The following is a 12,633-nucleotide window of genomic DNA, read 5'->3' on the forward strand; positions in this document are numbered from 1 at the left end:
TCTTCTTCTTCTTCTTTTTCTTCTTCTTTTTCTTCTTCTTCTTCTTCTTCTTCTTCTTCTTCTTCTTCTTCTTCTTCTTCTTCTTCTTCAAGTGCCATCTCCGCGACGGAGATCGGCAACCGTCATAGCTATTCGGGTTTTAGAGCCGTCTGCTCTGAAAAGTTCATTTGATGTATATCCGTAACATTCTCTCAGGTTGCACAGCCACGATATTGTGCGTCTCCCTATGCTTCTTTTTCTTTGAATCTTTCCCTGCTTAATGAATTGGAGCAAGTTGTATCTCTCTCCACGTGTAATATGTCCGAGATACTCCAATTTTCTGGTTTTGATTGTATTTAGCCAGCGGCGGATAAAGGGGCGGGCGAGCCGGGCGACCGCCCGGGGCGCCGAACTGTGAGGGGCGACAAATTTTGAGGGATGCTGATATAAAAATAAAATATTTTTTACATTATTTTTTTTATAACTTTGAGCATTATTCCTAATACATAATTGAATAATAATTTTAATAATAAGAAAACTATTGCTAGCTATAATCAGAATCAATAACTCAAAAAAAGAATAATAGACAAAAACAAAAATTTTCTAATCAATGTAATACAACCTAAGAATTTTTATCGGCCATACAATATTAATGCAGACTAAAAATGTTTTTTACGATCTAAAAAGTTTGTTCAGTTTTTAAAAGGACATTTTTGTCACGTACCTATTACTTATGGTAACAATGTAATACATACATACATAATTCATACATACTAAAAATTGACAAAGATCAAATTTATGAATAGTCAGGGATATTATAATACTGGCGCTTGTATATTATGTCAGAGATGTTACATACGCCTCAATGGTTAAAGTTAAATAATTTTGTCTTTCTGTTCTATAAACTTCCGTTAACAAGACTGGTGTGTGCTGGGTGTGTAATAATTAAAGTGAAATAAAACAAAGATTTGTCAGATATTGAGAATTTGTGGTATTGTGGTATTAATTAGGTATTTTTTTATTTTTACGTTATATAAATTTCGGTAAGTGGGTATCGACGTAAAAAAATATATAAAATTTATGGTAGGAAACATAATATTAAATTGCACATTGTCAGGAGGTAAACAGAATTTTGAACATTTGATGTGATTTTTTAAAATTAATATTCTCATCCGTGTTAGTAAATAAATTTACCTATTCTTTCATAAAAGTGATTTATTTCTTCTTTTGACAATTTTTTCTGCCAATAAACTGGGTATGAACGAATTACAAATGACAAGTTCTTTTTCATATGAATATATTATAGAAACTTATTTCGAATACTTTGTAAGGTTAAGATGTTTTATTTTTTGCTTAAAAACGGCGCGTTGCATGAAAAAAGGAAAGATCAATTTTTGTATCTCAAATTGAACGAAGAATTCCAAAATGATATTTTATTTGAAATATCTCAGTGGCGTACTTTTTTTTCTTTAAAAATTTCAGACCATTACCCGCATTCGCGCCAAACGGTAGATATAAAATTCTTAATTTTATGTCAAAAAATGCGCAATAATTATTCATCAAAACCCATCAAATTTCATTTGCATATCTCAACCGGTTTTAGAGCACTAAATAAATCGTCAGTTTGTAAGAAAAAATTCAACAGCCTTTATCTCGGAAACGAAGCATTTGCGGACCTACGTTTATGGAAACTGTCATTATTTTTTTATGCAGCCTTTAAACTTTGTCGCACTTATTTAGAAATATGTACCCTGCATATTACTAAAGATTTACGCAGTTTTCACTGTATTGGATTAAATGGACTGCATATTCTATTATCCATTTGGGTAGCTACTTTTTTATTCTTGTAGACTCTTATTAATATTAGTGGAATTTCGATGTCTTCCATTGCTTTCCATAGTTTGATTCTGAGTATCGAATGATAGTCCTACTCATTATATGAGATAAATAAAAAATTAATTAATTATTTTAATTGAATTTAAATTTAGATGATTGTAAGGCCAAGGATATGACAGTGGCTCTAACGTGAATGGATAAAATAAAGGTGTACAAGCTAGTGTTTGCAAAGACTATCGTTCTGCTTTTTTTATACCATATGGATGCCACTCCCTCAATTTAGTTATTGGGAATGCAGCTATATCTTGCGCACAATCAACATATTTTTTGGTATTAACATTATTAACATTTTTATCTGCTTGTTGACAATGTGCATTTATCTTTATCTTGTATCTAGCCCCTTCGTCGTTTGAACTTCCTTATGCTATGTCATATGTTGGATCAGTTATAAATAATAACTAGTGTACTATTTTTTAAATAAATATATTTTCACATAGTTCTTTATATTGAAATTTTGATTTTCTTGCCTTTTCTTCTATTTTTTTATATTTGCCGAAAATTTGTAGGTATATTCTTGTATGAAATGGCGCCAAATTTTATTTTGCCCGGGGCGCTCAAAACCCTAGAACCGGCCCTGTATTTAGCTAATACGACGCGTAATAATCCTACAGTACGGAACAATCTTTGGCGGTTTCATACAGTAAGTCAATACAATAATGTACGGCTTATATTGACGTCCGGTTCAGAATTACAGGTTGGCTATAGCTGTTATTGGAGATACAGGCAATGTGACCCATGGGCCCAATGACTAATGTACTAAAGAAAAAAGGGAAGGCCGAGGAAGACATGGATGGACCAGATCCAGGATATAGGTGAAAGAAGACACATCAGTATGAGGGATATGAAGAACCTGGCCACCAATAGAAGCAATTGGAAGAAATGGATAAAAGGCGGAACCCGACATCCAACGCCCTGAAGGGCACTAAGGATTATGAGAAAGAAGAAGAGGAAGATTGTATTTAAGACTTCCATTTCTTTATTCATCTTTCTCAGCACATCTTTGTTTGTTACGTGTTCTGTCCATGATATTTTTAGAATTCTTCTATACACCTACACCTCGAATGATTCCAGTTTGTTTATTGATGCAACATTCAAAGTCCAAGCTTCCATTCCGTAAACCAAAGTCGAGAAAACGTAGCACTTAGCCAACTTTACTCTTAGTTCTAACTTCAGATCTCTTGTGCAGGGCACTTTCCTAATTTTGTTAAACTTCGCTCTAGCCTTTTCTATTCTAATTTTCACTTCCTGGAAGTAATCATTTATGCAGTTGATCATTGTTCCAAGATATGCATATTGGTTAACTCGTTCGAAATTGGTTCCGTTTATGAGGAGGTTCTCGATATGTCTTTGCGTTTTAGATATTCTAATAAATTTTGTCTTCATGATAATAATAATAATAATAATAATAATAATAAATGTCTTTATTAGTATTCCAAAAATTATACAACAAAACAAAAATATTAATTGGTCTGTAGGGCGAGGTTCAGCTTGTACATCATTGAAGGACAGCAATGTACAGCTGCTCTTCCACCTAACCCCCATTTCCTAATAGAAGGGCGAAAAACTATATTTTGTATATAAATATACTTACATATACTGATACTACTAGATAGTATGCAAATTAGGTACTCTAAAAATCGTAGGCTTGGCATTACTGCTCAGATAACAAATATTTAAACATTTTTTCCTTAAAACTATGTCCGGATAATGTACGAATATCATAATCAAAATTATTCAAATGACTCGCAATTGAAAAAGAAAATGAGCGTTTGATGTTCATTGTTAGACCGTATTCTTGGCTATATATCGTCATTTTGTTCACCAGTCTTTGAAGATCTTCAGTATTTTCGGCTAAGATGACAGTGTCATCCGCATATCTAATGTTGTTAATGGGAACTCCGTTCACTTTTATTCCAGCTGTTTCACCCTCAAAGGCTCTTTTTATGATCTCTTCCGAGTAGGCATTAAAAAGAACTGGCGACCCTGGCACTGTCTCACCCAACGTCTGATTTCAATTTCTTCTGACACCTCTTCGTTAACACATACTTTTGCTCGCTGCTTATAGTATAAATTAGATATGATCTTGAGGTCATTGTAGTCATAATTAGGCTATTAAGTGAGAAAAGAGCTTCACGCGTTCCTAGGCCTTTGCGAAACCCAAATTGTGTATCATTAATGTCTATATCAAGTTTATGATATTTTCGGTTATGGATGACTTTCAGCAGCAACTTTAGCACATGGGACATCAAGCTAATGGTACAGTAATCGGCGCATTCTCTTGCGTTTTTCTTTTTGGGGAGACAAACAAAGATCGACGTTAACCATTCTTTGGGTAATACGCATGAGCTATAAATTTAGTTCAAGAGTATCACTAGAAGATCAATGTGCTGCTCATCTATAATTTTTAATAATTCGATAGGAAGCATGTCATGTCCAGGGTTTCTTCCATTCTTCATTGTTTTTATTACGTGTGCTATTTCTTCTCTTGTGATATCTGGACCTATTTCTTCCGAAGTAGGTTCTATGTTTCCAGGTCTCCTCTTTCATCATCGAACAGTTTGTCTATGTATTCTGACCAGCGTTGTACTTTCTCATCGGTATGTGTTATAGTAATTCTGTGTGTATCCAGAAGTGCACCAGTGAGATTTGGTTTTCTTAGCGCTGCTCATATCAACTCTCTCAGATATTAAAACGATGTCATCGGCAAATCTTAGGTGGTGAGTTACTATTTTTTTAAATATATATAAATTCGGGTTAAAAACGTCCTCCGACGTTGTCCGATGCCTTGTTGCCAATATCTTCTATCATTGCAGTTTTCATCTTCTAATCCTCGTACACTCATTGATCGTCTTACTCCTTGTATCCATGTCGTTCTTGACCTTCCTCTTTTTCTGTTTTCTGTGGTTATCCATTTCATAATTTTCTTTGGCAGTCGTTCATCCCCCATTCTCTGAACATCTCCGTACGACGTTAATTGTTTCTTCTCAATGCATTCTACAACCGTTTCCTGTAAATTCATTCTTCGCTTTACTTCCTCATTTCTAACCCGGTCCAATCTCGATGTTCTACTTGCTCTTCTTAGGGCGTCCATCTCAGTAGCTTCTATTTTTCGTTTTAGGTGTTCCTTTATTCTCCATGTTTCGGATCCGTATACCAATGTGCTCTTAATCATGGTGTTGTATATTCGCATTTTTCTTTGTTTCCCTATCTCGGTACTCCACAAAACTCCGTTCAATGATTTAATTGTCGTTCTTGCTTTATTTATTCTGCTCTTAATTTCTGCATCGTCAGTACCTTCCTTGTTGAAATTAATGCCCAAATACTTATATTTATCACAGCTAGTTATTTTCTGATTATTGTCCAATATCATATCAGTTGAATCCTCACCTAGGCATAAATATTGTGTTTTTTCTACATTCATCTGCAATCCCCATTTTTCGTATTCTTCCTTCAATTTGCGAGTCATATATTCCAAATCTTCTTTATCGTTTGCACATATTATCTGATCGTCTGCAAACTGAAGGGTGTACAGGCAGGTGTTGTCGTCGATTTGGATGCCCATTCCACTGCATTTTCTTTTCCATATTGCAAGGGCTTTGGCGATATAAATCTTAAACAGACTCGGTGATATGCAACATCCTTGTCGTAGACCTTTGTTGACTGTAAACAAATCTGTTATTTTGTTTCCTAATTTTACTGCAGATTTCATGTCACTGTATAAATTTTGGACAGCTTTTATGAGAGTAAAGTTAATGTTGGAGTTTTGCAGTACTTTCCATAGTTTCGGTATCGGTATATTGTCATATGCTTTTTGTAAATCTATAAAAACTAGGTGTATTGGCCTATTCCGTTCTATTTTTTTTTCGATGATTTGTTTTAACGAAAATACATTATCCGTACAGGACCTTCCAGCTCTAAACCCCTATTGTTCTTCTTCGTATCCTGAGTATTCTTGTTCGATCAGTTCTCTTAAAATTTTTGTATATACTCTGCTTATTGTATTTGTTACTGATATTCCGCGATAATTGCTACATTTTAGTTTATTGCCCTTTTTTTACATATATAACTACCGATATTATTTTAGAAAATGGAAGAACAAGTCGATGCCGGCAGGACGAGATCCATAGGATTGTCAAACTTTAACGTATCGCAAATAGAAAAGATTATGAAATCTTCTAGAATTAAACCTGCCAATCTTCAGATAGAAATGCACGTGTACGATCAAGAAAAGGCAACCAGGCAATTCTGTAAGAAGACCGATATTGTCATTGTTGCTTATGCTCCTCTTGGTGCTGTTAAAGCTGATGTTTATCTAGCTGATCTCGGATTTAAGTGAGTATTATTCTGTAGATAGTTCGATTAATTCTCAATAACCCTACATAAGCTTCAATAATGATAATAGTGTGTTAAATTTGGCATTTATCTGTCCTCTTGGGTGTCACCTATCACTGTTTGTTTCGTTGATGACCATTAGAGTAGATGACACTTTTGTAGCTATCCACTTGAAGTGGGAAATAGCAAGAGACATTTTTCATCCAGCTGGGTGTGAGTTTGTATCAGCACGAGTCTCTGACGATGAAGGGATATGTTGAAACAACGTTGTAAGACTCTATTGATAGTACTCTAAGGTTTCGTTTTATATGTCTATGGGATTAATTTACTGTTTATTTGTTTTAGGACCAAAGCTCCTCTAAATATGCTTGAAGATGAACAGCTAATAAAAATAGCTGCGGCTCATAATAAAACCACAGCTCAAGTTGCGCTCAGGTTTCTACATCAACTGGGTGTAGTAGTTATTCCCAAAAGCATTAACCCAAAAAGAATAGAAGAAAATTACGACATATTTAACTTTATATTAAGTCCCAACGAAATGAAAACGCTCAAACAATTAGATAAAGGAATTAAATACAAAGTCTACGATTTTAAGTATCTCGGTAACAAGTAAGTGCTGATTTAATTATGTCATTAATTTGTTTAAAGGAGCATATTGTCAATATTTTTAATATTTTCTCCTGGCGTATGGTATCGAATGCATTCTCATAGTCCACGAATATCAGTGCCAATGGCATTCTGCAGACTTCATTATCACTAGATAATTTTTTGTATTTTGACAACGGCATCCGATTTGGACGTCGAAACGGTAATAAAATCATTTTTTTAGTAAAACTGTGGCTTATTTCCCATTACAAATAGTTAATTACAAAAATGCCACAAGAAAATAGCTTCAGAACAACATTCTTTATCACTAGTAAATGGTGATTAGTGCTATGTCCAGACCTAAATCTAGCTTGTTTTCTGAGCTGACAGTAGTCTAACTTAACCTCCAGTCTTTTTATATATAAGCATTGTTTGATAAAACTATAAGAAAACATAAGTGGCATTAATCGAGGAACAAAGTCTTGTTCTTGATAATTTTTATAAAGCAAACTGATAGCACGCTGGTTTTGTTAGTCTGCTATGTCTCCTTTCCTGTGTAATAAAACAAATGACTTAATTATGTTCCATTGAGAAGGTCTTAATTCTTAGTAGATCCATTCATTCCAATTGCATTTTTTTTGCAATTCTCTTGTATTGTTTTCGTCAGATGTCTTCTTTTATTTAGGAGCTTTCTGGTGTTTTGGCTTCGTATCTTTTTATGGGTCACGACGGTCGGGCAGCTCAAGAGTAAAGTACCTTTATTTCTCACAATATTGACAATTTTTATTATGAAAAGTTGTTTGGAATTAAAATTATGTTCTAATAATATATGCAATTACCTACATCCTTCTAATGAAAAAAAAAATTGAATTTTTTTCTCAAATTACAGATACCTACCTTTAAATCATTTTCATTTATAACTCTTTTATTGGTAATTTTACGAAGAAAAGTTATTCTTCATAAAAAGATCTTCATTGTCTAAAACCAAAGATGCATCCATCATATAATAAATTTTATAAATTTTATTCAATGTATGTCAAAAAATATGAATTTCGCTCAAGAGTAAAGTTCCTTTATAATTCACAATATTTCAATTAGAGGGATATAATCGCACATTAAAACATAGTTTTTAATTCTAACAACTTTTCATAATAGCGATTTTCCATTTTTCGTTATAATAATGCTCGCATTTTCAGCTTGTTTTAATTATACATTTTTTTTAGCATTGCTGACAACCCAGAATATCCTTGGTCTGATCTTAGGGAATAACTTTAACCCAAAAAATATGTTTGTACTTAATATTTATAAATAAATGTTAATTATATTTTTAGTATATTGTTTTAAAAAATGTATTTGCCATTTTGGCAACATTTTTCCCTTTTCTTACAATAAGAGTGACATTTTGCTACCACCAAATCTACAGTAAATATCAAACAATATCTAAATGACATCGAAGGCTTTGTAACCTTCTAAACACCCTATCCGTTTGGTCTCCCGAAAGGGATAGAATAGAAGGAATAGAAAAGAGTTTGTCAGTAGATTTTGTCATGATTTAACGTTTATATAGCGATGACCAATCTATTTCATTGTCTGTCATAAATTTTCATTGGCCACTATATGAGAATTTCCCCATATTATAGGATCTACATATACAGGTATGGGAAGGGGTTTGTATAGATCAGTAAAAACACAATATTTTAAAAATGTTTATTATAAATTAAAATTTGCTACAAAATTGTTGTCAGTAAAATATAAGAGGATAAAGTGAAATGGCTAATTTCCAATTTTTAAAAAGACGTTAAAATGGATACTCAGGATGTTCTTTTAATCTGAAACAATAACTATATTAGAATTTAAGAATTTTATATACAATTTCATAACTAACAAATATTTTGCACATTTGTTGACATAGAAGCAAACGGACATAGAAATGGGCAAAGAATACGAAATAATAAACACAATAAAAATAAGAAAGTTACAATATCTGTGACAAATAATGAGGGAACGGCGATATGAAATGCTAAGAATGATAATACAGGAAAAGATAAGAGGAGGAAGGAATATATGAAGAAGGAGAGTATCATGGCCGAAACATTTGATGGGCTAGATTGGGAGAAAGTCATTAAAACACTCTTAATAGATACAAACATCTTAGATCAAACATCAAAAGATCTTCCGAATAATAGTTAATGGAAGATCTATTAACAACATAAAATATGCAGATGACACCGTGATTATGGCAAGCTCTGCTAAACAACTCCAATTACTATTAAACGAAACAAACAGTTTCTGTTAGGGATGGCGGTTTTTGATAAACACCGGTTTTCGGTTATACCGGTTTTTTTACTTACGGTTTAACCTGGCAGTTATAACCGGCCAAAAAAACCGGTTTTTGGAAAAACCGGTTTTCGGTTTTTTAAATCCAATAGGTTACAATGTTACATTTACAATGCACTTTAGTTTGCGATACTCCACTCGACTCGATACTCCATATCAATATGATCAAAATTAGTACTATCGAAAGAACATCAATATCAATATAAATAAAACACAATTTTTAATAAAACCATTTATTCTATTAATTATTATATTTATTTATTATTTTATTATTATTATATATTTATTGATTATTATTATATATAATATAGCGTAAGATTAATATATACATATTGCAATAATATACAATTTAACCCAACCATTTCAACTTAATAAAAAATTTCCCAAACTCTTTCAAATGGGATTTAAAAAAACTAATATCAACATAAATATTTTACTTAACAATAAATTGGATAATGCAATTTATCTTTTATTTTTACTATCATCAAAAAAAATTTATCATGTATTTCTTTTAACACGTTTGTATATTTGTATAATAGGTACATTTTAACTCATTTAATACTTCTTGTATGGGTGTATCGTTTTGAAAACGTAGGAAAATGCTTGGAGATTCATATTCATAATCGGTAATTCGATATTCATAGTCAGAACATTATTTTTGGTAATATGAAAAAGTCATTCACCCACTTTCAATGTCAAGAGTCAAGTGTGAAACATAGATGATGTTTGGGTCAACTTCAACCAGATCACGTCTTATGTAAATATTATTATTACAAATATCTTTTCAACGAAATATTATAATAAAATCAAAAATAAATAACCATTTTCAATTTCGTTGCAAAACGAAAATACAGCCGCATCATATTCTAGTCCAATCAGAGAGTGCAGCAAGCACCTCTACCGGTTTCGAGACTTATTAGTCTTATATAATAATATTTTTATTATAATAAAACTTAATTGTTTCTGGCTGATGTGAGTTTGCACTTTCAGTTTGCTTCTGTATTTATAAAATAAAATTTGAATTATGGTTTTGTTTGGAATAATTACTTGTGAATAATAAAATTATGATTGGGATCCAAAATAATACCTAACCTAATCCTAATCACCGTAAAAACCTAATAATCGGTTTTTACTTTAAAAAGAAAAAACCGGTTATAACCGGGACAAAAAACAACCGATAAAACCGGTTATTGCAAAGTAAAAAAACCGGTTTTAGGTTAAAACCGGTAGGTTTTTCCCATCCCTAGTTTCTGTGAAGAATATGGACTAAAAATGAATATAAAAAATACCAAATACATGATAATAACTAAGAAAACCAATATACAAACAAACCTATGTACAATTTGAGAAATGTACCGATAGAAAGGGTAGCTATTTAAATACAAATACCTAGAAACCGGGATTTCAGACAATAATGATCAAATAACAGAAATAAGGGCCAGGATAGAAATAGCAAGAAATGCGTTTGTAAAAATAAAAACCAATAAAGATAGAAGCAACTGTTTTGCTTTCATGTAGTGTTATTTTTTTATTTGCTTATATTTCATATAAAAACTACTTTATTTAATTATGGTTTTTATTAATTTTTATCTTCAAAGTACAAATTTTTATTACATCGTGACTGTCATTTTATATTCAGTGTCGTCAACATCAAAATATCAAAATAACCTATAAAAGATAACAGTAGGTACCAACTTAAAATTACAAAGAACAAATCAGAGATATAACTAAAAAGGAGAACAACTTACCAACTAATACAACACGTTTTTTTTATTTATTTTATATATATATATATATATATATATATATATATATATATATATATATATATATATATATATATATATATATATAAAACAGATGAAATAGAGAATGTGGAAAAATCCCCTTACGAACAATTCACACATCCATATATATATATATATATATATATATATATATATATATATATATATATATATATATATATATATATATATTATAAAGAGTTTTCTTTGAGATTGCTGCTACCCCAATATTTCAACCTTGTTTCCTAACTGTTCAGCAAATATTATATACCTGTTATATATATATATATATATATATATATATATTATATACAAATTTTTTTATATATATTTTTTATTATATATTTATACAAATATATATATATATATATATATTGTTGTGATCTTATTTATTTATATGTGATGATATTCTTATATGTAATTTAATTTAATTAATGCATTAGTGATAATCTAATTAATCAACCAGATCACATATCAATATGTTTTCAATCTCAGGGCGAATTATAAAATTACTTACTTACTTTCGTGACTTCTAAGTATTTCTCAGTGGTACCTAATCGGGATAGGAAAAAATTAAAATAATACACACATATGGATTACAATTATAAATCAAAATTTTGTTTATTTTATATAAATGGCAATTACTGCTTAATATTTGTTAGATCTTATATTCATTTAATACAAACATTTAAAAATGGGAATCTTATTTCCTTTTGGTTTCCAATTTAAAATTTTTATTAATAATGAACTATTAGGATTTATTAGCAACAAATTTATTTAAGTTTGATGAAAATCTTCTGATATTAGCGATTATGTTCTTCAATTTTTAATGTGGTATTTAATACAAAAACCCATACATTCATGTCCTGACAAATGAGACTGACCTTTATCTGGTGAACTGCGAATGTCCTCACACAAAACCCGTTTCCTCCTACCCTTGGTTGCGATGAAAATCTCGTCCTGGCCTCCAGTAATGTTCTCCTTTGAAAACTACCTCGTACAGCTCTCGTACCTGCTTTTCTCGTGATGCCGTGTTCTACCTTTTTCGAACCACTTCAATCAGCTACCGGGACACTCTTTGCTCAAGGAGATTCTTTTCTCTCGACTCGGCCTACTTTTATAAAAACTACTTTATTTAATTATGGTTTTTATTAATTTTTATCTTCAAAGTACAAATTTTTATTACATCGTGACTGTCATTTTATATTCAACCTATAAAAGATAACAGTAGGTACCAACTTAAAATTACAAAGAACAAATCAGAGATATAACTAAAAAGGAGAACAACTTACTAACTAATACAACAGCAACAACTAAACTTAGATTAGAACTGAGAGTAAGAGCTCTGAGATGCTACGTGATTTCGGTACTGCAATATGGACTTGAAAGCTGGACATTGAAGCAAGAATACATAAATAAAAAATAAGCTACCTACAGTCATTTGAAATGTGGTGTTACTGGAGGATGCTTAGAATAGGATGGACACATAAGAAAATGAACACGGAAGTATTGCGAAAAATGGGATAGAATACGGAGGTACACGCGAAACTTCATCAAGTCAGTGACGTCACTATTTAGCGTGCATTGTTATTTACTGGTTTTTTACATACACGCAGTGGCGGTCTCAGAGTCAGATTTTGGGAGGGGCGATGGTCTGTTGCAGGGAGGTCTGGGGGGTGCAACCCCCAGCCGGAAAGGGGGTCCGGAAAATTTTTAA

The 12,633-nt window shown here is 31.6% G+C and overlaps 1 protein-coding gene across 1 annotated transcript in view; it reads left to right on the forward strand.

Moving 5' to 3' along the window:
- LOC126883871 (prostaglandin F synthase 1-like) overlaps positions 1-8,122 on the forward strand; it is a 39,970-nt gene extending 31,848 nt beyond the window's left edge. The window contains exons 3-5 of the mRNA XM_050649549.1: positions 5,960-6,207; positions 6,553-6,816; positions 8,016-8,122. Of these exons, the coding sequence (XP_050505506.1) occupies positions 5,960-6,207; positions 6,553-6,816; positions 8,016-8,061 (558 nt within the window). The 3' untranslated portion in view covers positions 8,062-8,122. The remainder of the gene's footprint in view (positions 1-5,959; positions 6,208-6,552; positions 6,817-8,015) is intronic.
- Positions 8,123-12,633: the final 4,511 nt, after the last annotated feature.

Source organism: Diabrotica virgifera, chromosome 4 (genome assembly GCF_917563875.1).
Source record: "Diabrotica virgifera virgifera chromosome 4, PGI_DIABVI_V3a".
In the NCBI taxonomy this organism is placed as follows: Eukaryota; Metazoa; Arthropoda; class Insecta; order Coleoptera; family Chrysomelidae; genus Diabrotica; species Diabrotica virgifera.